The sequence below is a fragment of the Mauremys mutica genome, chromosome 5 (assembly GCF_020497125.1).
Source record: "Mauremys mutica isolate MM-2020 ecotype Southern chromosome 5, ASM2049712v1, whole genome shotgun sequence".
Classification (NCBI taxonomy): domain Eukaryota; kingdom Metazoa; phylum Chordata; order Testudines; family Geoemydidae; genus Mauremys; species Mauremys mutica.
This window is the reverse complement of record NC_059076.1, coordinates 59,622,469-59,649,817: the sequence shown is the minus strand read 5'-3', so window position 1 is coordinate 59,649,817 and position 27,349 is coordinate 59,622,469. Positions and strand designations below refer to the sequence as shown.

The 27,349-nt window shown below is 39.1% G+C and overlaps 1 protein-coding gene across 2 annotated transcripts in view; it reads left to right on the top strand.

Moving 5' to 3' along the window:
- TTC29 (tetratricopeptide repeat domain 29) overlaps positions 1–27,349 on the top strand; it is a 199,393-nt gene that overhangs the window by 28,009 nt on the left and 144,035 nt on the right. For both annotated transcript variants that reach the window (XM_045019091.1, XM_045019090.1), the window contains exons 5-6: positions 2,597–2,820; positions 25,075–25,260. In XM_045019091.1, coding sequence (XP_044875026.1) covers positions 2,597–2,820; positions 25,075–25,260 — 410 coding nt within the window. The remainder of the gene's footprint in view (positions 1–2,596; positions 2,821–25,074; positions 25,261–27,349) is intronic.

Genomic DNA, 27,349 nt, shown 5'->3' with positions numbered 1-27,349 from the left:
ATTGTAGTTACACCACTGACTTCATCCTCCATGTAAATGTATTAGTTTGCAAATGATACTGCTCATTTGAGAAAATGTGCTTTGACCTTAAGTAAAATGTATTTGTCTAATGAGATTAGCACACTTGGCTGGGGCAGTTTTATGCTACTCTATAAATACTGGTTTCATGTTCAAATAATTATGATGGAACCTACAATTGAACTGAATAATGTTTTGACTAGTTACAAATATATTTTATATATTTTCTAAAATGATGGCTAGTTATTTTATCTCTGCTTCCTAAATGACTTTTAACATTCACTTCTTTCCCTGTTCCCCCACTGCTTTCACTACACTTAATTATACTAATTTAGCGTTCGCTGTTATTCCCACTGAAGTCAGTGGGATTTCCTCCCACTCCCCAATTACTCTCCACAACCATAGGTGAATTACTTATGCAGGATCAGTATGCATTAGTAGAAGAACAGATCCTTTATTAATGGCTTTTATTTTTATTATGTTAATATAATATAAACAGCACAGATCATTGACACTTAAAGCTTATTTTCAAACTTGGCTGCTCCGTTTTCACTTAAATAAAAAGGTGTTTACATAATTTTCATTAATATAGAACTGGAAAATAACTACAGTAGTAATGAATTGGACAGAGACTGGGCCATCCACAAAAAGGAAATCAGTATGCTTTCCTCAATGGAAATGAAGATGTTGTGATGGTCAAATGATTGGACACTCCTTGATGGGAAATGAAATGAGGTTGTAAGGGGCATACTGCGGTTGCACCAGTTGACGACAAGTTGAGGAAGGCTAGCCTAGGTTGGTACGAGCTATATTGTTAGGATGGCTGTTGCAATGATTGTCAGTGGAATACGACCAACCGGAGACCAAAGACTCAGTACATGGGCTGGATATCAGCAGGCCTCAGAGATAACTATCTGTATGACAGCCATATGTACGATAACATAAGTAAGGCTGCAAGTCATAACAGAAGTCACGGATTCTGTGACTTTCCGGGACCACCATGACTTCTGCAGTGCCAGGTGCGGCTAGCCCGAGGACCGCCTGAGCCCTCAGGCAGTCCCTGGGCCAGCTGCATCAGCCGTTGCTGAGGCAGTCTCGGGCCACCGCCCTCCCCCTCCAGCAGCAGTGGGGGTCTCAGGCTGCCACACACACCCCCACAGCAGCCGGGGTCCGGGGCCACGCACCACAGCCAGCTCCCTCGGCCCCGCCCCCCAGCAGCAGTGGGGGTCCCGGGCCACACACTGCCACCCAGCCCTCCTCTGTCCCCCACCGCACCAGCCAGGATCACGGACCGTGTGCCATCTACTCCCCCCCTAGCACCCGTAGCACCCCCGGGCCACCCCATTCCCCAAGGAACCCAAGATTTAGTCAGGGGTATATAGTACAAGTCATGCATAGGTTATGGGCCATTAATTTTTGTTTACTGCCTGTGACGTGTCCATGACTTTTACTAAAAATAGCCATGACTAAAACGTAGCCTTAATCATGAGTTTTGGAAGAAGAGTGTAAAAGTTGCCAATCCTGAATAGGGAAATGGCTAGAAAGAAGAGTTGTTCCTAGGCTAGAATTATTCTTATTCTGATTTGTTAAATGTACACTAAACATCAGTTTTCAGAATTCCTTATTTTCTTTTATATGCTCTGAAAATTTGGCAGTAAAAAAGATAATCTTTTAATGGGAAAAATTGTTTGGGAATATCTGTGGTATAATACAAAATCTGGAGGTTTGTCATTTTAGTGGGATAGAGAGGGAATTTTTACCCAACACTAGGGGCCCAGTCCTGCAAACCATTATTTCTGGGTTTAATCCTTAGTAATGCAAGCAATCCCATTGGCTTCAAGGGTTTTTAGTATTGGGCTCTAGATTGTTTAATGCCACTTGAAAGAAGTATTTGGATTATGTCCATAAATAATGTCTCAAACCTCTTGAAAATATTTAATTATGCATCTCTTTTTTAATATAGATATCTTACCCATGTTTATCAGTTGAATAACTCTGATATCAATTCTTTATTGTATCTCTGTGGACATGTCATTTGCTTTTAAAATTAGGCAGAAATTATGAAATTTCTGTATCACTAAACTAGTCCCAGATGATTCTGTTTCTAACAAATACCAATCCACCATTACCTCCAGCAAAACTATTTAACATGTACATTGTTTTGACATGTAGTATGTGCTTATTTTTTTCCTGATCACTCTTTTTAAGCTAACTAAGAACTTACGGTGTTACAGTGAACTAATGTCAGCACCTCCTTTTTTTTCTGTGTAGATTAACTCATTTGACTGTGCTGACGGATTTCAGTTGAAGAATACTAGTATATTTATAATGCAGTTCCAATAAAAGTACTTACAGATTACCACTATTTCTATATTCTGTTCTATAGTATAGGATCTAGTTAAAAACCATTTTGTAAAAAACCCTACAATTAAGTGGTTCAAATATCAACTCTCCTTTGTTGGCTTCTGAAGTCTACATTTGAAAACCATTGTAGTATCTTTAATTATGTGTGTGGGGGAGGATTGTAGAGAACATAATACAGATTTAAAGGACTAAAATCAGTATTTCTTATTCCCAGTTACAGGAATTCATACAAGAAGAACATCTGCATAGACATGCTGCGACAGGGTTATCACAAGTCCTTTTCTGAGCTCTTCACTCTGATACAGAAGTGGAATGCCTTGAGGGAGGCTGCAGGGCCTGGGTCAGCCATATGGCAGCAGAAGTCCCTGGAGGAGCAGCCTGATAAGCTGGATCAGCTTCACCATTTCCTGACCAGGGCTGAGGCAGCCCAACGAGCAGGTAAATGGGGAAACTGTGGGTAACAGAACAGCAGGAGCTGCAGCAGTGAGTGCCTGAGGGAAGATTCTAAATTGTTTCATGTATGAATTTGAAACATTACTGCATCTTAGCACATTTCAGCCTTAGTCATCTAAGCTGTATTTATAGACTAAATGATAGGTAACTCTGAATTTCGACACCACGGATACAGTGAGAGGTTCTGTGAAATAAACTGGGAAAGAGCATCTAGAGTTTATTATGTCACTAGAAATCTTGAGATATATTTACAGCCTTGATAACATCTCAGTTATAACCTAGTTCATAGTTCCTTTATTTTTTTTTGTTTTATCTATTGATTTCAACAGCTATTTTTGTACTTTACTAGAGAAATATAACTTTTAAAACATTCTTTCACACTATCAATATTTTATAAATCTGATATTTTAAAACAGATGCTGCTCAATATGGTTGAATTTGTAACTGAAAAATTAAACATGGATTTCAAATATGTCAAGTACAACATGATACACTGATGTGACATGTAATTTGTGAGTTAAAAGGTGTTTGTGAAGCCATAACTCTTTATTACTGTATATTTTTGCTGATGCATAAAAATAAATTTACTAAGCTATTCTATTTATAATATTCTTTTACTGTAAATACTAGATCATGCAATAAGTTTTTTTTCTTATCTTTCAGAATAATAATAGGAATTGATGTAGATGAATATCTACAGGAACCCTGTTATATAAGATTTCTATTACACTCTGCTAATTTCAGTTTATATTTTTGATCATTTAGGGTAGGAAAACTTAAAACAAGGTTTCTAAGGTTTTGACAAGGAACATTCTTCATCTCAACTCTTTAGACAGGGCAAACTTTTTTTTTTTAAGGAGCAAAGCTAAGATTATTGTTCTCCTGTAGTTCAATATTTGTACTTTAAAAACTGAAAATTTTAGGCAATTGTATTTATCCTGAATTAATTGTAATTACAGCCAACAAACTCCACATTGGGCTAAGGTTCTGGAACAGCCTCCCAATGGGGTAGTGGAACAAACATCCTAACGAGTAGTAAGATGGAGCTTGATAAATTTATGAATGGAATTATATATTGTGGTTGCCTGTGATAGTTTCAGACTGGATAGGATGAGCCAGCAAGTCTTCCAGTCTTATGTTCCTAAGACGGGTAAAAGTTAATGGACTGTCCTAGAGTGGGGATAAAGCTATCTTCACTTCATAAAGCTGCCTCCCAGATTGATGGAATACAAGGGGAAGAAATAACCTTTCCACCTGAGCTGTCCTGATACAGGAATTTTGAGTATGATGCCTAAAAATAAAGGCTTAGACTGGACTTTATGTTGACTTATGATTCATTTGTTTAGTAACAAAATCAAAATCCATGAGGGGAAGTGAGTTGTGACCCTATAGAGTGTGTGGCTGTGTCTTAGAGCAGGTGGGAAAGCAGGGAATATAACAAAATATTAGCATTACTATAGTTAATACGATATTGCACTATTTAAGGACCATAGCTAAGCATAACGTTATCTTCTAAAATTAAAAATATTAGAGCCAACCAAGATCTCAAAGATTGGGCAGTGGGGGGATTAGTTTTAGGTTTATGTAAGTATGCATTTGAAAATAAATTTTAATAGCCATTTAGCCACATTGTTTAAATAGAGATGTAGGGCTGGAAGGGATTCAAGAGGTCATGTAGTCCATCCCCCCATGCTGATACAGGATATAAGACTTGTTATATGTTCCAATTGGATAATATCTCTTAAGTGGTAAATCATCTATCTATAAATGGATGGTGCATGTTGTGACTTCTGCTCTGTTGCTGTAAGATGTTGTTGGTTAACAGGAACAGTTGCACAAGAAGTTATTGGAAGGGCACTCATTTTTGTTGCTTTCTAGGTTATGGATATTGTGATGGGTTGGTTTTTGTTTAGTGTTTTGTAAGGATAGTTGTTTAGTTTTTTCATGTCCTTTATTGCTATTGCCTGGTGATATATTTCTGGCTGGTGCAATGTTTGCTGATGGTAGACATATAGTTTAGATAAAACTGATGCAAACCAGAAAAGCTTCTTCCTTGCCAGCTGCCTGTTTGTTTCATTTCAAGTCTGAGGTGCTGCTAATCAGCAGTCATAGCATAGCTCTTTTGAAGAAGCACAAGTCCAACATGTATGTGAAATGTTTCCTCATTACTGTGGTACACTGGTTACCAACATTTCTTATTTTACTAAGCATTTTGAAATGAACAAGACTACATGACTTGGATCCTCAGTGTTCTGAGAATAGTGATCCCAAACAGCTAATGGATACATTTGAAGAGAGCTTACAGATTCTGGTGACGTAACAGATGATTTTACTCATACATGGACTAATATACAAGCAGTGTTAAGGTACAAGCTGTGATATTGGCATCAGAAGAACCAAAACATTTTTTTCTTTTCAACTTTTGGCAAACTGATCTTTGGTCTCTTTTTAGCACCTGTTTTCAGCAGATGTTCTTATCACTGCCTTATGCTTAGTCAGTTTGTGTTGCTGTCGTTAGTATGGCATATCTCTAAACTATTGGTTTTGTTACCATTGTCAATAAAAGGCACATGTTCCCTGACATTGTCAAATTCACCTTCCATCTTCTCCATATTGCTCCTGTTGTTAGTATCAATATACATCTCAAGCTTGTTTGTTCTTCATATCATTACAAAAGAAGTTGAAGAATGCTCTACCATTCCTATTGCATGAATCAAAAAATGAGCTGCATCAATGCATGTTTTGCCACTGTTACATTTTTTATAGACCATTTACCATTGCTCACAGTCAGTGAATTTTCACTGTTTTCATTTTTACTGGCAAATTACGATGGGCCTTCAGATCTTACAAGAGTGCAAGACACTTCCTCCAAATCAGCCACCAAAGCAGTATCATGTAAGGGGCTGGTTATTGAATCTGGCCCCCTTCACCACAAAACCTGAGTACCTCCCAAATATTTAAAAATAGAGTTAAAAGAGATATACTATTGTCCCTTGCAGCTTGTAGGAGAAACAGCTGACAGGGATTTATCTTGCTCTTGATGAAAATGAGAACCACTAGCAGAAAATGGAAGAATTATAGATGATATGTATAAAGAAAGTGCAGGATTGGAGTTTGTTGATGCTGATATTTCAGATGCTGCTAATTTGAAAGTAGACATGCTTACAACTATTCTCCTGATCTCAGCCTAACTACTGTGGGCCTACCTCATCTTTTTGCTAGGTTTGTTTGCAGAAATAAAACAAAAGGTCTGGGCTGCTTCTCCATGTTATGTTTTTATAATGTAAGTTTGTCATAAAAAAACAGGATAGATGAATGCCAGAGCAACCTTTCTGTGTGACATAGCACTTGGTGTAAACCTTCACCTTTTGATGTGCTTGCAAAAATACTGTTAATGTCTGTTCACTTAAAGCAATATTATGGTTGACAAGCAGTAGTGTGCTGAGGATAGGTAGAAGGTGCACCACCTGAGCAGTTGTATCTGGAGGCATATGTCCTTGAAAGACAGACTTAGTGCATTTAAGTGGTGCTGGTAAGCAGTTGTTGGTGTGCCGTTGAAGAGGGACACTTAGACTTCCCCCTCACCTCTCCGCTCCCTCCTCCCCACCCCCAAGTTGTGCTGGTATGCTGTGAATATGAGGCCATAGTTCCACCCTTCTCAGACATGTCTTCTCAGGTGCTGCTTGCACTGCCAGCAATGCTGGCTGTGGTTCTCAACATCTTCTAGTCAAATTATGGCTAACCCCCAAATAGGTGCAATGACTGGGAAGAGTTCCTTGCATTCTTTTCCTTGGTAGAGTGCCAGCCATAATTTGGTTATCAATATGTGGGGGGAGGCAAAATTTACTTAAGAAATCTTTTACTTTGCTTGGATCTAGAACTTGTGAATAGCACCCAATTAAAGCATACTATGGAGAGCACCCCACCTCTGTTATGAAGTGTCTGACCCTTCCCTACTATAAATAATTTAAAAGAAAATAGAGCCCCAAACACTGGCTTTTAAGGGGCAGTTGCTGTGATCTTACATGATGCATGTTGCTGACCCTGTAAACAGCTCTTCAGATACTGCTATCTTATTTTATCTTATTTGTTCATTTATGCTTTTGGCTTATGTAGGCCCCATGTAGGCTAACTAACTCATTTGAATCAACTCCCAAATCTCACACATCTATTTTTTTAAATTTTATTTATTTGTTTACTTACTTATTTACTGATAGGGTGCTATACAAATTATACTGTAAAGGATCACCGTGTTCCTGCCTTGATGAGTTTACAGTCTAGGAAGATAGGCAACACACACAATGGTTTAGAAGTTGATACTAACTTAGACTTAAGTTTTCCTCCCATAGCAGTGTGGAGACAGGTTTTGCCAATAAGTTAGTATTTGTTGACTTCAAAAAATGCCGTTTCAGGAGGTATATGAATGAAGAGAGAGTGGGCACATGATGCATTGTTATTGAGAGGTTATACTTCTATCTTCCAGCACAGATATTAACAGTTATGAATGACTTACTGTTGAAAAAGACTTTGGCACCATACAATAAGAAACTTTCCCATAAAATTTCAACCTTGTGTCTTTGGCTGATTTAGATATACTGCAATAACATGTGGCTTGTGGTATTTAGGACTGTGCACCAAAAATAATAATAAAAAATTAAAACGTGAAGATATCTGAACTTCAGAAAAGGTTTGGTTGTAGAAGCTGTGGATGGTGGACTTTTTTTCTAAACAGGTTTGTCCCTCCCTAATTTTTACTGTTACATAGAAACAGTATCAGAAAGAACAGTTAACAGAGACTGATCAACAGTAAGTGAAAGTTCTAGTTGCCTTGACTGCTTCTCAATTCTCTTTTACTACTTATGGCAGTGAGATGGAACTCGGTGGTGTCTGCCTGCCACGCCATAGTGCCCTTTCATTGACTCAATTTGTAACTACTAAATTAGTGAGTTTCGCTTAGTGACAAATTTCTGCCCTTTATAGTTTAAAATCTCTTTCCTTTCTTGTGACTACCATCTAGCTGGAAGGAGTCCAACACCATTCTGCTGTACAAGAAGGGTGATCGTCCAGTATGCCTGCTCTCACATGTCTACATGCTGTTCACCAAAATAGTAACAAACCGATTCTCAGAGTCTGAACAAGAAGCAGCCGAGAGAGCAGGCAGGCTTTTGAAGGAATATCAGCACAATGGACCATATTTTCACTATAAACCAGCTATTGGAATGCTCAAGGGAATACAAATTCCCTTTATGTATTGCCTTCGTCAACTATGAAAAAGCATTCAACAGCGTAGAAATCAATGCAGTGTTGAAAGCTCTAGCAGAGCAGGACATCAACACAAACTATATCAAACTATTAAAGGAAGCAAATTCTGACTTCACTACAGATATAACTTTATTTGATACTCCCCTTCGCATCCCAGTTAAGAAAGGTGTGGAACAAGGAGACAAGGTTTCGCTGAAATTCTTCACAGCCTGCCTCGAAATGGTAATGAGGTGGATGAATTGGAAGGGTGGAATCAGCATCGATGGAGAGCAGTTAAACCATCTCAGATTCATGGATGATAGTGTGGCGTTTGCTGAAAATATTATCAAACTACAGAAAATGGTGCGAGAACTCAACACAAAAAGCAGCCACGTTGTACTGACAATTTACTGCTCCAAAACTAAATTAATGCAGTCTGATACTTTATCAAAAGCCCAAATAACAATCAAGGGAGCAAATAGAAGAAATTGAGCAATATGTCTATTTGGGCCAAGAAATTAACATGCATGTTGATCAGGATGATGAACTCTTGCAAAGAAAGAAAGCAGATTGGTGCACATTCAATTCTATCACGGATGTCCTCCAAGGAAAAATCAACAAGGCAACATGTGCCAGCCTCTTCAACTCAGCAGTACTGCCAGCAATGTTGTATGGCAGTGAAACATGGGCACTGACAAAGACAGAGGAGCAGCAACTGTCTGTCACGGAGAAGGTGATGGAAAGAAGAATTTCCAACCGCGACCGAGTCCCCAATGAAGTGATCAGACAGCAGAGTGGAGTGCAGGATGTCGTTGTTGAGAACAGGCATAATAAAATGCAATGGGCCAGGCATGTAGCGAGGCTCACTGACAATCAATGGACTGCAGCTGTCACTGAGTGGTACCCATGGCAACTGAAATGACCACTCAGCCGATCTCCAAAAAGATGGGAAGATTTTATGATGAAAAGACATGGTCACACATGGAGAAGGAAGGCCAGGGTACAAGAAGAGTGGAAGACGTGTTGTGATCGGCGCTATCTATATGAGGGCTGAAGCGCTGATCGATCAAGGTGGTCTCAAGATCTTCTGTGCTTTTTCTCCCATCCCCCTGATACCCAAAGTCATAAGAAAAACCAAGGAAGATGTGGCTACAGTGATACTTATAGCCCTTTGTTGAGCCAGACAGCATTAATGCACAGCCCTACTGCAGCTGTCCAATAACAGCTACTGATCTTTCGCTCCAGTTTGTCAGAATTGAGGACAAATTCTTCACCTAGATCCCATCGCTGTTTTGACCTGACTACTTGGAAGTTGTCTAGCTGAGCACATCAGACAAGATAGCTCCACAGACGCTTAAGACAGCCTGATACAGAGAAGTTGAGATTTTTCTTCTTGGCTTCATAACAAAGTCTTAACTAGAGCTTGGTGGGAACTGGATTTTTCATTTTGTGGGAAAATTCAATATTTCAATTTTTTTCCATTCCAAAAGTTTTTTTTTTCTTCAAAATTTCCCACAAAACAATATTCCAGAAAAAAAAATAGTTTCAGGTTAATCAAAATGTTTTGTTCCTATTTTAACTTTTTTAAAATTTAGATTAAAACTATTGAAAGAAAAAGTCATTTTGCAGTGAAAAATTTAAACATTCTGTTCCAAAAGGTTGACTCTATTGAAATACTTCCTTCAAATTTTCTTTCAAGAAAATAACTAATTAAAATAGACATGTTTCTGTGAAATGTTTTGCTTTTGACAAATCAGCCTTTTCCAATCAGAAAACTTCCAACCAGTTGTAATCTCAGCCCATTGCAAAATTTGTTTCCCAAGATTGTTGTTTATATCCTCCAGCTTGAACTATCAGGCTTCTAGCAGGTCTGTCAGAGTACATTTAGCTGCCATTTCAACTTGCCACCCTCCTTTTCAAACATACAGTGTTTACTGATTCCATTGTTTCACAGTTTTTAAGTTATGGTTCATGTTTATCACCCTATGCAGAAGCCTCCCACATCCTAAGACCTAAATGTAATTCTTTTAGGCCTTATGGGACCCTCCATTTGAACCCTTATCCAAGTATTCTCTTCACTGTCTCTCATTCAAAACCATTATCTTTATTGAAAGAGTGGTTTCACAATTACATATTCAACTCCTTCAAGCTTCTCCTTTCCATCCATGTGGTATCTCACTACTTGGCCAGTACTATCATGACCCATTTGATAAGTGTTTTTGGATGAGAAATGATAATATTGTATTATTGTTTATACTAGAGTAGAAAACTAAAACATTTAATATATATTTTATTTCCTGATGGCAGGAACACATTTTACAAAAATAGAGGGGTATAATGACTGAGATTTTATATGAAAGTTACCAAATTTCTAATATTTTTTCCTCATGGGGTGGTAAAAGTTCACTCTGACTAAATCAGCTGTCATTTATTATTGTCAAAATAACCTCAGTACATTCCCAGATTTGCAAAATCCAAGACTTTTAATCTAGAAGAAAATAAGGCTTTTGAAAGTCCATCTTTGTTGGATGTGCTTTCTTGTGACACGAACACATCTGATCAGCTTCTGTCCAAGACAGTTATACAGAATGGTTTTCTTTGTGCACTTCTCATTGTTATTCACTGGCAGGATAGTCACTGGAGGGTCACATTAAAGTTCATTCAATCAAAGCTGCGGCAGTAACAATAGTCAGCCTCGGGTCAGTTCCATCTCTTGAGATTTGTAGGGCAGCTACCTGAAGTTATTTGCATAATTTTACGTAATATTACTGCCTTGAAATTTTGTAACAAAGAGAGTTTAAAGGCAACCTATCTATATCTAGGGCTCTTTGCCCAATTGACAGTTCAGCTCGTCTTCACCTTTTCCCATTTTTGTCTTTCTGGTAGTACCCTTTTTGTCTATGAATATTATGTATGTTGTGGTATGTTTTAGGGTTTTTTACTTCGATATAATTAGTATATAATATGTAGTGGTATATTCTTATACTTTAAAACGTATTAATAGCCAGTATTTTTGTGTGTGAGAATATTACTACTATTTCAAGGTGACCTCTGCTTGTTTCCTTTTCTAGAATGATCTTCAGAAGCCATCTGGAAAGTAGTGCCCACTGGGACACACAAATACCCTCATGTGGTAGCAAATAGTTAGTGCCTGATTATAATATGGCTGTGTGGCCCCAACCACTTGAGTTGCTTCCTTTCAAAGGCCAGTTGTAGGAATCTTCTATGCCCTGAGCCGTTCTGAGAGATTTTGAGCCAAAATGCCAATAATTTCTAGTGTGTTGAATAGTTGGCCCCTCGTCCCTGAGGTCCCTCTCCCCCCACAAATGGACCAGTCACTCTGTGACTATGGTATATATATATACCTGCTGCTTGTTCTCACTGTGCTTGAGTAGAGGGCCTACACATGTTGAGACTGCAATCACAGGCTCTGGAAATCCTTGCCTTCTTCACTAAAGAGGCTTACAAGTCCAGTCCCTGGATCCAATATCAATTGAGCTGCCTGTTCCTATGAATAGAGATCGCAGGTTACCTTCAGCTTCAAAGCCAGGCAAGTTAAGGATGACCCCTGGCCAAGTTTGTGCAAGATAGAGGTCCAGGGCTCTAGTACCAAAGTCTTCTACAAGCAGTAAGGTCTCATTGGCATCAAGAACATCAGCTCAAAGAAGTGAGCCATCCAGGGCTAATTTCACTGGTGCCAAGGCCAAATTCAGCTTCTAGGGATCCCTTCATGGATGGCAGGAATGTCTGAGGTATCTAAAACCCAGCTACAAAATAGATACTTATTGATGTGTTGGAGCTGGGGATTCCTTTGGGAATGGAGAAATTCATTTCATTGAAGCAAGCCAATGTGAGTACTCCCTTGGTGTCAAATAAGATAGTGTCAAAACATGAGGCTGTCAATACAGAGTCCTCAGGCACAATGAACTCAGCCTGAAGCAGGTCCTCTTTTCAAGGATGCTTTGGTTTCTCTATCAGCTGCCTTCCACAAAGGCAAGAGAAAGAGAAGTGCTGACGAGCGTTCAGTACCAGAGTTCTCAACAGTGTCCCTGAAGAGGAAGAGACATAACCATAAGGTCCAGGAACCATAAAGCTTAAATTGCTTGCCATGGCACCACCAGTGCCAATGGCTTCAGCTTTATCAGTGTTCCTGATACTTAAGATTCCTGGTTCCTTCCCTCCATCTGTGTTTTTCAAGGGCCTTTATCACCATGATAAAAGTAAATTGTCTTATTTTTGAGTGTGCACTTTTCTGGGAAAGATTGAGCCCAGTCCCATTGGATCTGGAAATTGTAGTGGAGTCTTAATCAGGGCCTCCATTCTGTGAATTTTTCAGGTTGACTGTGAAGCTGACATCTCAAACAGGGAGTGCCTCAATGTCCTCGTAGTCTTGTTCTCTGGGGTTCTAAAAGGAACTCTTTCTCAGTTTCTTCAGCCTCTTGGCTGAAGTCAGAAGTCTTGGCCTTCGGAAGTCTGGATGTCATAAAGGTCAGCAATAAAACCTACTACTCTTCCTCATCCATCTGATTCTCCCAGCACACCTAGGATGTTTGTTTCTCCCACCTCCAGACCAATGCTAGTATTTGCAGCATTATCCTTTCCATTTGTCAGTATTCTAGTCTGTCTGTTTGAGGAAAGAAAGGGGAGGAAGATTTGTAACAACCCCTCTTCTGATCAGCAAGAACGGTTTTGCTACTGTTGTATTTAGATGGAATATATGGGCTCAAAGTATCAAAGATGTTAACAAGACCCTGTCGTAGTCCAATATTAAGCAGTATTAAATAAGTGTAGGGTATGGTATGCAAAGACCTCCGCCTGCTTAGTACCATGGCAAAGACACCATTAAACATCATTTTAACTGTTTATTAAACATAAAGAAAAGAAGGCAAAACAGTTAAAGTATTTGAAATATAACATTTTAACACATCCATAGTTCCCTTTCTCTTTAGCTGGAAAGAGTTTTTAGAAGGAAAAACACTCTTGTTTAACAGTTTGTTAGATTATATTAACAATGGTAGTAATTGTTCTTATGGGGAAAAGGGAAGAAATTAGTTGAGCTGGACTGAAGCTGGCATCGCTGTTACTGTTAAAGTCTGATCCTGTTTCTTGGAAGACAAAATAAAATACACACAAAAGGGGAAAGAAAATAACAGCAAAGATAGAAAATACAGTTTCTGGTTTTGACTCTCACTTGCAACCTCAGTGCTGGAGAAGCACAGGCACAGCACATAGTCTTATCAGCCATTCTGAGACTTGGAAAACTTGTACCAGCATTGGGCTGTTTAGGACATTGCTTCCAGTTGCTGCTTCCTGGTCAGAGGCTTTCATCAGTCTTGCAAAATATACAGTCTTGGCCAGCTAAGTCAGACTCTTATTAGACAAAAGGAAAGAGGAGAGGGATAGGAAAGAGAAGAAATAAAGTGGGGAAGGAAAAGGACACATGGTGTGGGGAGAAGATATATGCAAAGTCACATATCCCAGTTGGTGTTTGGGATTCAACTGAAGCCAGTAGAAGTGGCAATACGATCTGGGTCCCTCTCTATGGGCCAATCTGTTGAAGATATTTCTCAGGATCAGGATGACAAAGGCCTGGGGTCCCAAGAGATGGTTTGAGTAGAGCTATGATAGTGAAGATCTCTCTAGTAGGCCACTTTTCCCCTAAATTCTGTTTCTTTAAGGACCCCAAAAGAGAGTGCTGGGTGGAATAGCTCATCCTTTCATTATTTTTCCGCCAATTAACCCTCGTTTCTGACCCACCAATTTTGGTTCACTGATTTTTGGTCTCTCACTGTCTTGTTTACCAGGTATGATCTTAGCACAATTCTTGAATTATATCAGTAGGCCTTTTTGTGTGGACTAATTCAGTCTTTCTGTCTCCATTTTGTACCTTTTCCCATCAAAATTTGTGATTGTAGGTTATTGTGACCTTTTATAAACTTTACTCCATTTTTTACAATTGAGCTCACAATTAGGGTAAATTTGAAGGCCCAGTTATCACAATGCTACTTCTTCAACTTTCTCTGAGGTTTCGGGCCCTCCATCTCATTCATCACTAAACTATTTAAGACAGTTCCAGAAGTTGCTAGGACATAAGACAGAGGCTCTGGCATTGGAAATATCAGCAGTCCATGAAAAGACTCTCATGGCTATTCAACATTCTAGAGCCTAACAGAAAGAAACTCACTTGCTCCATTGCTATTAGACTGCTGGACCCTGTTAAGAACATCCTCAATCCCAAGCATATCTGAGAAGCCAGAATCACCTTCCTCAGGTGTCATAGCAAGGTGTCCTGTACTTCCTAACCTACTATACTCCTGACTCATGGGTAGTCTGTTATCAATGAAAGGGTGAGATGTTCCAACACAGGTCAGACCTTCCTATTAGATAAGCATGGCAAAAAATTTACATTTTGGGAAGGAAAGTGTACTTTCTGTACGACCAGTTATAAAGCCAGGCATCAGTTTCATCTTTGGGAGCAAATGCTCCCTGTAAATGACCACATTCCTGAGGAGCAGAAAAAGTCCGAAAAATTGCTGGTGATTGAGGAGCATGAAGTGACCAAGAACATTCTTTGAGGTGGTTTATGAGGCTTAAGACATTCTGGCTCAGATGTTTCTTTCAGGTAGTACTTCTTGCTTATATCATTGAACCTTTCTCGTAAAGCTCAGGCCTGTATTGAAAATTTGTATTGAGGGTGAAGTGCTTTTTCAGCCTCAAGAGAGAATGAAAGACATCAGGTTCACCACAAGATTACAGTGAAACTCCTTCAGTAATGTCAGACGAGGAGCAACTCAACATTCATGTTGTGTTATCAGAAATCTTCCTTGCCATCCTTAGCTTTCAGCCTCAATATCAGAAGAGGCAGAGCAATGGAAAATATCTAACAAAGACAGCTGCTTCATATTCTGCTGTTTTTCTTTCTAAGAAAAAAGAATGCAAATTTGATACATTGGCTGAAAACCCAAAGCCAGTTTTAACTTCTGATTTCTTCTCTTTACCTCTCCCTCTGATATGCACTGTTTGGGCACTTGTTTGATACATTTTGTTGTGGTTTGGGTGGATTTACTATGGATTCTTGGGTACTCAACATCTTTCGGTTTAGATAGGTGGTCCAATTCCACTCCAGGGTGCCTCACAAAGTAGTATAGGCACCATGCTAAGTAATCATCTTTTTCTCCTTTTTTTCTCCTGCCCCCATGTAACCACATTTTAAGAGTTGTATGCCTGGCCATGCAATTTTTTTTACTTTTAGGGTGTGTGCACACGTTCTTTGAGCCCAACATTCTGCTAACTGATGGTATGAACATCTCATCCCTTATAACTGCCTGTTGACTCTTCTCAACTTCCAGAAGCTTTAGAATTTGAACTTTGTGCAGCAAGAGAAAGGGTCAGTGTAGCTTTGTGGAAACAATGCATTCAAATTTCAGAGAACAAAAGTTACTTTTCATCTTAAAACTTCATAGTTTAGATGTTTACTGTGTGTTGTGGATTTTGAGATCATGGCTTGATGAAATATCTTCTTCCTGGATACATATAAATATTTACTGTTAATTAAAATATCCCCCACTTACCAGACTTGTGCATCCATCTTCAAATGAGTTTGTGGTATTGACACATGAAACCTTGGAGCCATATTGAAGATACTGAGATCTGGGAGTAATTTTGGGGTTTCTCTATTTTAGTGTTTTTAAGGAGAGTGCCAAGGACACCCAGATTTTGGGATGGACAATACTTCATTTAGCATAGTAGAAATCTAAATATATATCATATATATTGTGACGAGGCAAGGCCAGATGGCTATAGCAAAGTAGTAGGAGACAGCTATATGAGCCACAAGCTAAACAAATCCCTGTTACCTGGATAAGCAAATGGCAGCTGCTCCAGGTCAATTAAGACACCTGGGGCCAATTAAGATCTTTCCAGAAGGCAGGGAAGACAGCTAGGTTGATTGGGACACCTTAAGCCAATCAGGGGCTGGCTGAAACTAGTTAAAAGCCTCCCAGTTAGTCAGGTGGGGGTGCGTGTCAGGAACTGTGGGAGGAAGCCACGCTGTTGGAGAAACTGAGCAGTGCAAACCGTATCAGACACAAGGAAGGAGGCCCTGAGGTAAGGGTGAAGTAGATATTGAGGTAGTGGGGGCTGCTGTGGGGAAGTGGCCCAGGGAATTGTATGCATCCTGTTTCCAAAAAGTCAGCTACCATAGCTGCTACTATTAGGGTCCCTGGGCTGGAGCCCAGAGTAGAGGGTGGGCCCAGGCTCCTCCCTCTTCTCTCCAATTAATCACTGAGACTGGGAGACAACAGAGATTGTGCGAGGGAAGGTAGCTTCTCCTCACCTCCTTATGGCTTATGCTGGCTTATGATGAAAATGGCTTAGTAGGCTGTGACCTTTGCCTCTAGAGAGAGAAGGGCTATGTGGAGGGTCACAGTGAGCCTCTGAGGCTAGTGAAATCTGTCAGGAAGCGCGGGACCCATGGAGACAAGGTCAGAGCTTTGTCACAATATGTAGGATCTGGAAACCCCATTATAGACCATTTTTGTTGTTCATGAATCATGTTAGTTATAGAACACAGCCAACAATAACCTTAATCTAAAATGCATCATTTTGAGAATTCTGATGAAAGTTAAATAATATTTTAGAATCATAGAAATAAAGAGCTGGAAGGGACCTCGAGAGGTCTGAAGCCCTGAACTGAGACAAGACCAAGTAAACCTAGACCATCCCTGATGGGTGTTTGTCCAACTGGTTCTTAAAAACCTCCAGTAATGGGGATCCCACAACCTACTTTGGAAGTGTATTCCAGAGTTTTACTACCCTTATAGTTAGAAAGTTTTTCCTAATATCTAACCTAGAACTCCATTGCAGCAGATTGAACTGATTACTTCTTGTACTACTTTCAATGGACATAGAAAACAATTCATCACAGTCCCCTTTATAACAGCCCTTAACAAACCTGAAGACCATTATTAGTCCCTTCTCAGTCTTTTTTTCTTAAGACTAAACATGCCCTGTTTTCATAGGTGGGATTTTCTTTCCCATTTGTCCACAGCTTTGCTAAAGTGTGACACCAAGAACTGGACACAGTGCTTGAGCTGAGGCCTCATCATTGCTGAGTAGAGCGGAACAATTACCTCCCATATGGCACTCTTGTTAATTACCCCAGAATGATATTAGCTGGTTTTGCAACAGCATCGCACTGTTGACTTGTATTCAATTTGTGATCCACTACAAACCTTGATCTTTTTCAGTAACATTACCACCTAGTCAGTTATTCCCAATTTTCAATTGTGCATCTGATTTTTTCCTTCCTAAGTGTAATACTTTCTTTACTGAATTTTACCTTGTTGTTTTCAGACAAATTTGTCAAGGTCATTTTGAATTCTAATCCTGGCCTCCAAAGTGCTTGCAACTTACCCTATCTTGGACTCATCCACAGATTTTATAATCATACTCTCCATTCTGTTGTCCCAGTCATTAATGAAAATATTGAATAGTACCTGACCCTACCAGACCCTACTAAATGCACCCTCCCAGTTTGACAGTGAACCATTGATAACTACTCTTTGAGTATGATCTTTCAATCAGCTGTGCACCTACCTTACAGCAATTCCATGTAGATCATATTTCCCTAGTTTGTCATGTGGAACAGTGTCAAAAGTCTCATTAAAATAAAGATATATTAAGTCTACTGCTTCACCCCATCCACTAGGCCAGTAACCCTGACAAAGAAGTAAATTAGGTTGATTTAGCATGATTATCTTCTATGTGCTTACAAATTGATTGTTTAATAATTTGTTTCAATATCTTTTCAGGTATTGAAGTTAGGCTGACCAATTATATGATCTATAATTTCCTGGGTCCTCTTTGTTCCCCGTTAAGACATATGTTTGCCATTCTCCAGTTATCTGGGACCTCACCCGTCCTCCATGAGTTCTCTAAGGTAATTGCTAAAGGTTCTGAGATTGTTTCAGCAAGTTCCTTAAGTACCCTAGGATGAATTTCATCAGACCCTACTGACTTGAATATGTCTAACTTATTTAAATATTCTTTAACCTGTTATTCCCCTATTTTTCTTTGCACTATGTTTGTATGGTCATATATATTTCGCAAATCTATACTTCAGAATTCATCAATGTTAGGGATAAATTTCTAATACACTTTGAAAAAGGTATGTGTCGCAATCCGATACGAAGTTATGGCTTTGAATGGCCAATTGTCGGTCCACGGCCATCTTGTCCTGTTAAAAGGACAGGACTGCCTCCATCTTGGACTAGGTTCTTGTATATAGGAGAGGGCAGAGACTCAATCCTGCCCAGCAACACTGGCTGTGTATGTTCTCCTGTTTTCTTTTTTTTCCTCTCTCCTGCTGGGCCATCTAAAGGTCAGACTAGTTCTGTGTGTGAAGGCCTGATTCTGCCCGGCAACCTGTTTCTTGGGGCCGGTCGTCTGGAGATCAGGTTAATCCTGCCCAGCGACTCACTTTCCCGCTCTTTTTGGACCCAGTCATCTAAGGGTCAAGCTTGTTTACTTGTCAACTCCAGTGTGCCGTGTGCAAATCCTGCTAACGTGGGGTGGCAACAGCTCGAAGCCTGGAGGGAGGAGGGACCAGGGAGCCAATCAGATACTGACACGAGGGAGTGAGACCTCTTAATAAAACTAGGTTTCCCCCCAAAAATTTGTGTGGAGCATCCGCGTGTTAGCTGAAGGACCTGATCAACCTTTCGGCCAGGGTCTCCTCCCGGTAAAGCGCGCTCATGTCGTATCGTTTGGATTCGTTGTCGTTTGGACCCGATCCCTGTTAGCTCGTCATGCTTCCGGTGTCTGTTCTGCTGGTCAGCTGCGCCTGGAGTGCGGTATTTGTTTTTTGATATCTGACAGTTAGCCTCTTATTTTTCCCCTCCCTAGCTCGGTACCAAGTATCTACTCAGGATATCAGGATTGTATTAATGAGCTCAGAATTGCACAATTGCTTAGCTAGCTTGTATAGTTGTTCTAGTTGTTAGTGAATTGTTAATTGCAAACTGTTTTATGTGTGTGAATCACTGCTCTGTCTTTGTCCGGAGTGCATGAATCTGGGAGCTGTCTCCACCTGGAGATTAGCAGACCAAGGGGTTCCCGTCCCCGCGGTCTGAGTAAGTGGAATCTGCCCAGCTGCAGCCGCATCACACTCTGGGTTACCCTTAGTGTGAAAGCAAGGGTGGCTGAGGCAGTGGCCCGTGGGTCTCTGTTCTGTGTTGCACCGGGTACCGCCCTGACGAACCCGATTCCTATCTTGTAAGATTGGTGTGTCTGCCTATTTGGTGTCGTGTGGTGAGCAGTATAAAGTGTATTATTACTGTGTTTTGGGGTGTGTTTGTACTTTTGATACCATCCCAGCCAAAGTTGCCTACTCCTCCGGCCCAAGTTGTAATTATCCCCCAAATAAATGCAGCCACTTGGCTTTTCACTGTTATTCTGGTCCTGCCTGTTTTTCCTCACTCAATACCAAGCTTAACGAACTGCTATCTATTTCGGACAGTATGCAGTGTGGCTCTTCTAGGTGTGCTGCTAGTGACTCCTATTATAGTTAAGCAGCAGCTCTCCTGTAGTTAACCTTGTGAGTCATTTACTGTTTAAATGATAACTTTTCTAAATTCATTTAAGGTGAGAAATTACTACTTGTAACCAGTTTCTTTAGTATCTTATGCTTAGGTTGCATTTTTGTTTTATTTGCTGGGTAATTTGCTTTGATCTGTTTGCTGTCCCTTAGAATCACTTAATCTATATTTTGTAGTTAATAAACTTGTTTTTATTTTGTCTAAAACCCAGTGTGTGGAATTCATAACTGGGGGCGGGGGGGGGGAAGCTGATGCATATCTCTCTCCACATTGAGGGAAGGAGCGAATTTCATAAGCTTATGCTATACAATTTTCTGTGCAGCGCAAGACATACAATTTTGGGTCTATCCTTTAAAGTACTGAGCAATTCCTTAACTGAATCTTCCCATGCAAAGCTAATCTCAGCATCTGTGTGTAAAGCTGCAGCTGCGTCTGTCCCTACCTATATGTGTGCTGGTAAAGTGAAGTCCGAAGCCTGAGGGAGGGCTTGGATAGCTTGCCTCTGCAATACAGTGAATGAAACCCAGGCTGGTGGGTTAGGTGGGCTCAGTGGTACTCCAGTTCCAAGTGGCACATAATATGAGCCTGGGCATTGTAGTGGATCACAGATTGAATATTTGCCAACAATGCAATGCAGTTGCAAAGAAAACTAATATAATTCTAGTGTGTATTAACAGGACTGTTGTATGTAAGATATAGGAGGTAATTGTTCCACTCTACTTGGCATTAGTGAGGCCCCAGCTGGAGTACTGAGTCCAGTTTTGGGGCACTACACTTTAAAAAAGAATGTGGACAAATTGCAGAGAGTCCAGAGGAGAATAACAAAAATGATAAAAGGTTTAGAAAACCTCACATGTGAGGAAAGGTTAAAAAAAACTGGGCATATTTAGGCTTGAGAAAAAAAGACAGAGCGAGGGTCCTGATAACAGTCTTCAAATATGTTAAGGGCTTTTATAAAGAGGATGATGATCCATGTCCACTGAAAACAGAACAAGAAGTAATGGGTTTAATCTGCAATAAGGGAGATTTAGGTTAGATATTAGGAAAAACGTTCTAACTATAAGGATAGTTAAGTATTGGAATAGATTACCAAGGGAGATTGTGGAATCCCCACCATTGGAGGTTTTCAAGAACAGGTTAGAGAAAGACCTCTCAGAGATAGTAGGTCCTGTCCCAGCACAGAGGGATGGACTAGATGACCTCTTGAGTTCCCTTGTAGCCCTAAAACCATATATATACACCTCTACCTCGATATAACGCTGTCCTTGGGAGCCAAAAAATCTTACCACGTTATAGGTGAAACGGTGTTATATTGAACTTGCTTTGATACACAGGAGTGCGCAGCTCCACCCCCCCCCCGAAGCACTGATTTATCGCGTTATATCCAAATTTGTGTTATATTGGGTGGCGTTATATCGAGGTAGCAGTGTAGATATATATAGATATAGATATAGATAGATATAGTTTTTATCTGTTGACATTTGTGTGCATATCACCTAGGAAGTGTTACTAAATTTACTTGTAATATTTAGGCTAACCACTCATCACACATTGTTTGCTGTTCATCTAATCAAAGCATCAGCTTTTGCTGGTATCAAGAATTAAATTCAGCCTTGCATTGTGAAATTTGAATATCTGTGTCTTGGAGCAGTATTGCAACATTGCTTAACTTTGTACATATATCAGTATCTCCTACATAAAAGATCGCAATAAGACTTTTATACCACACAATGTATGATCATTGGGCAGAAAAAATAGTGACCACTTTAGATTGCCTTTTATCACAGTTTTTTCTAATTTATGGTGCCAATTAAGTAAATTATTATAACTTGACCATTTCCAACTGAAATGACTAAAATCTTTATCAATTACATGAAGGTTAATAGTTGTTTATTTGGGAATATAAGAAAATGCTGAACACTAACTGAATTTGCATCACATTATTGAGACAAAAATAAGAGTAAAATTTTCATTGAGAAAACAAAATAATTGGGAATGATAGCACAACAATGGGCACAGGAGGCCTATTTGTGGTAACCAAAAAGCAAATGAATCTGTCAGAAGAATAAAGCAGAGTAGCAGTGAGTTACAAGTGCTGAAAAGTAATTCAGAGGCATAGAATTTTTTGGCCTGAAGAAAATAACACAGAAGAGTCTTCAAATGAAAATTCTGTGTATTTTAAGGGAAGCTGATTATGGAATCTTAAAAACGATAGAAAGTGTGGAATGTAAGAATGGATGTGAGAAACGTGAACAATTAAGATAACTCAGAGAAAACAAACAGGAATGGAGAAGGCAAAAGTTGAATTAACAAGAGGACAGAATTGTTTAACAACAAGGGAAGTAAGTTTAGTTGTCAAAAGAAAAATAAAGGGGCAGGAAGAGTGGAAGAAAAGAGTTCAGAAAACATTAAACAGGGAAAAATCAGCTCACATGACTCAAATTGGCCAATATCAGATCGAAAATGAGACATTAAAGCACTAGTTAAATGTGTCAAGCATGGCAAGAAAGATGAAGGGGTATGTGATATTTGGAAAAGTCAGAACAGGGTTGAACAGAATACAGAGATTTCTGTTATATGCCACTTGCTGCAGTGCTTCATCAAGGTTAACTTGAGGTGATAAAGAACTTAATCCTGTCAGAAGACAGTACAAGGCACTCAGAATACTTCATATTAGAAAACATGTAATTCAAGTTTTGATTTTGAAATGAAAGATGTAAAAATGGGGAGGCTGTGGGAAAAAAAACTCTCTTCGTGGTTAGAACTGAAGCAAGGAGCTGTAAATTTTGTACAGAACACTCTTCAGAGTAATTACTGATAACTTTTTGTTCAGACAACCAAAGTGAGTGACATGAAAGTTATCATTTGCAATCCATATAGTAGTTCTTTACAGAGGTTTGACTTTTTTGTTCCTCCCCCCAAAAAAAATATTTAGAAAAATATACATTAAGGTTTGAATTTCCCTGTTAGATCAGCTATTATGAAGGCTTCAACATAGAATTTAAAAATGTTTTGATGTGGTATCCTGATGTCTAAGCAGTAAGGAAAGATTTGCACTCCAGGAGTGAAATCCTGGCCCCTTTGAAATCAATGGGATTTTTTCCATTGACTTCAGTGAGGCCAAGATTTCACCCAAGAGTGGGTTTTTTTCCTTGATGAGAGATAGATAAATGTATACTCCTGCATGTAGATCCTGTCATTGCTTTGAGCACAAATGGTAATCAGCTGTAAAAATAACAGCAAAACTTACAACTCACAGAACTCCTGAACGCAAAGCGTTTGTGTTCTCACCTTCAGCTAGCCAACAGTTTCTCTCACCAAACACTGTCTGACTTGCTGTAAGATATGCATGCAATTGTATCTGTGTTGGTCCCAGGATATTAGAGAGACCAGGTGGGTGAGGTAGAAGAAGAGCTCTGTGTGGCTCAAAAACTTGTCTCACTCACCAACAGAAGTTGGTCCAATAAAAGATATTACCTCACCCATCTTGTGTCTCTGCTGAGAGATATGTCTGTTTTAACCCCTCCATCTCCCCAAATACATTAAAATCCTTTAAGAATATGTTCTTGGGCTTCCACTCAGTAACCAGACACATAAAAAATATATCAATCAAAATTACAATAGCATTTTAGTCAGTTGTCCAAATTTAACTCTGGCTTAAGTGGAGACAAATTCATTACCTTATGTCAGCATTAAATTTGACCTGATATTTTTGCATCTGTGAATTAGACAGAAGGGTTATGTGTTCTGCTAATTACTTCTGTGGACCCTCTGAGCCCATGAGATAATAGGTGCTTCAAACCCACAGTAAGAAGAAACAATGTGGTAATTATTGTCAAAGTTCTTTAGTCTGATGCCTCTAAGCACCAGATCATTAACCTAATTCAGCAGAGTATTGAGATAATCTCCTGTGATTTTTAAATGTACTCTTTTGATGGGAAATCTCTCCTATTTCATATAAGCTGTAACTTAGAGCAATAAATAATACATTTGATAATATATTAACACTCCTTGGATTTTGGACTTGCAGCTAGCAACAGTTTAATTAAGCTTCATAAGGTGTCCAATGTGCTGTTACTTAGGTTGTTGAGAAGCTGAATAATAAATTACATTTCCAGGATCTTTATAAATTTTAGGGCAAGATTGTGATATGTATTGTTGGTTTGTACATGTGGAGAAAGCATACTCTATGAGGCTGCTCCTTCACGCTTACTTTCGCAGGTGGGTGGAGAGTGGTTGGACTCCTTGGCTGGTCCTCTCAACATGCCACTAGGAAATAATCTGCTATTGGTAAAGAGCAGGAGCAGACTGGTTTTTTTCCTTTTAAGCAAGGGGATTTGGGGTTTGAGTCTCATTTACTTTCCAGAGCTGCTTTGTGGGCAGCACCTCTATGCACTATGCGTTATTCATAGCAAAATATAAAGTTTCAGTCTTGCCATTAATTTGTCACAGTTTTTAAGGAAATAGAAACAGAAATGTACATGAAAACTATTAGCCTTTTTCATTATTCCTTTTTACTTGTAATGCTGAAAATGGATATGAAAATGGTCAAGATTAGTTAAATAAATGTCTTTGATATAGGATTTTTTTCAGGTATTATTGTTTTCCCTTTACCTCATTCACTGCAACTGCTACGGGTATGTCTACACTGCAATTAAAAACCCACAGCTGGCCCGTGCCAGCTGACTTGGGCTCATGGGGCTCTGTCTTCAGGGCTGTTTAATTGTAGTATATATGTCCAGGCTCTTGCTGAAGCATGAGCTTTAGGACCCTTCAAGGTGGGATAGTCCTCATAATGTCTACACTGCACTTAAACAGCCCCTTAGCCCAAGTCAGCTGGCATGGGCCAGCCACGGGTGTCTAATTGCAATGTATACATACCCTTAGACACAGACAGTGATTCTCTTTCAGACTCAGGCTCATTCTGAATCCTGTCAATGCCTTTGCAGTCTCAATCAGTGGAGGTTGTTTAAGAGTCTCCTTTAGTGGGATTGTGCTGCTCCAAGCTCTGACATCTGTATAGTATTGTGTTGTGCTGGCACTGGAGTGCTTTCTAGTAAGTCCATTTCTATAACAGGTACTTATTTTACATATTTTGAAGAAATATATTTTGGTCTGGTATACAGAAAATAATATTCATGTATTCATATTCCTGCCACAATTCATTTTTCAATGGTCCTTTTACTTGGAAGTTTATCCCTTTTCCTTAGTTTATATTTGTTTAACAAGTATTTATTTAAGAGAGTGTAACTATCTGGAGTTGAATGGGACACAGTAAACATCCCTTTAACTGATATGTTTATTATGAAAATAAATCTGATTTTACCAAACAGGCCTTCCTCTTGAAAGTTAATAATATTCCATTGTTTTGACTGAGCTGTAATTTTTTTTACATTTTAAGAGTACTATGAGGAGGTGTACAATAACCAACTTAAGTTGGCCTACTGCTTCAACAACACTGAGGACAAATGGTTAAGGAATTACTTTTATGAACAATGTCTTAGCACTGCTCAGCTGATCAAAATCGATGGTGGGAAAAAGGAGGCTGAAGCACATGCAAATATGGGCCTTGTCAATGAGGAACAAGGTAAGTAAAAGTTTATATCATTACATCAAAATGTATTTCCATTTTCACACATTTTCTGTTGGTCTATATCTAATTACTCTGCACAATATTATACCATAATATATTATGTAATGCTAAAATATCTGTGGGTTTGTGAAGTAGTCATAATTTAAATTTTTAGATCAGCAAATCTACAAATAGAACAGTTCATCATTAGAGACAGAATTTTGCACCCCCGTTGTAGTTTGAAGGTTCTCATTCAAACTGAAAACAAGATATATGAACAGAGGAAGCATTTCTTTATAAATAAAGATGTTCCCTTGGTTTAAGTTTATCTCCTTTTGTTTGTTCAACTTCTCACTAGCTAATGTTGTCGCAGATTGTGAGCCTGTGATATCAATGAGAAGATGTTAATATAAGCAACAACTGACTTCATTGCCACATTTTAAAAATTGTGCTAGTTTTCATGGCAGAAAGGTTTGGGTGTGTATGACAGGGTCTGTGTATGAAGGAGGTTTTGCTATACAAATCCTGCTTAATACTAGAAAAGAAAAACAATGAACAAATTTTTCACCACAGGTAATTTGTTCAGATTTAGCCTCTGTTTTTACTTGCTAAATGTACTTTAGCTGTTTATGATTTCTTCAAATGTATTTGTTTGAATATTCAGTTTATATCTTCTCATATATTTACTTTATAGATTGACCACAGACTTTTAGATATATTCCTTCAGTGTGATTAACCAATGTAAGAAACAGTGTATTGTTTCTATTCTCTGATTTGTTGAACAAGCAAGCACTTCTGGCATGAATCCTTGTCTATATAATTTTCATGAATACTTGTGTATGTAATTTTGAAATCTGCTTTCCACAAAAATGTTTGCTGGTAAAACTCAATCATTCCCATGTTGTCAGAAAAAAATGTACAAAGGGCCATAGGTGTGGCAAGTTAATTTGTTAAAAAATTCACAGCTATATTCAAATAAAATATTTGAGGTATCTGTGATGTTAAATTGTATTATATGAGAAATAGAAAAATAGAAATGTAGCGCTGAAAGAAACCTCACCTGGTCATCCAGTCTGACACCTGGGCCTTTTAAAAGAACTGAGTGTCAGGTCAGTCTGGAGTTGAAACCACAGTGAGCAGGCAGACTCCTGTGAAGGGCCCTGAGTCATGGTTTGCAGGAGAAGGATACTCCATGGGAACAAGCCTGGGGACAGCATTCTTGCCCAGAATGCAGAGTCTTTAAGGTAACCTAGAAAAGGGCTGGGAACAGGGCCCACAGGGTGGGCTGAAAAAGGAGGAGTTATATTTGTTGTAATTTGGCTGGAGGACTAAGCCACATTTCCAGTAAAAGACTGGTGTGTGGAAAGCTGAGGAGACGCACCTTGGGGGAAGGAAACTGAGTCAGGGAGCACCTGTAGTGCCATACTTGGCAAATAGGGGGCACACTGTTATAACTGACAGCTGAATATGGGCCGGTGTGTTTTACTGATATGATGACTAATGTCTGTTCTGTTCCATATAGGTTCTTCCTATATAGTGTGTACCATGCTTATAACTGTAGTATCTCAGTACTTCTTCAGTAGTGCATTAAGCAATGTGATTAACATCATTCACATGAGGAATATTACATCATGTTAAACTTATTAACTTATACACCAGATTTTCAGATAATTTGTTATGTCTGTAGGAAAAGTGGCCAAAAGGAAGAAAGGACTCTGTACGCGCAAAAGCCATGTACTTTGAATGGGTTGTACCAAATTAGATTGAATGTGTGTCAGTCTAACTTAAAAAACAGAAAAAATTAAAATAAGTATCTAATCTTTGTCTTTTTTAAAAGCAGTTGAACAAAACTACTTCAAGTACATTTTATAGATATAAAAAAACAGCAATTCTACTTAAACCAATAATTAACTAAGCACTGGAACAATTTATCTAGAGAGATTGTGGAATCTCCATCATTGGAGGCTTTTCTAAACAGGTCAGACAGACACCTGTCAGGGATGGTCTAGATCAGTGATCTCCAACCTTTTTACACTCAAGATCACTTTTTGAATCAAAGAGCAACCCAGGAAATACTACGCCCCTTCCCCGAGGCCCTGCCCCA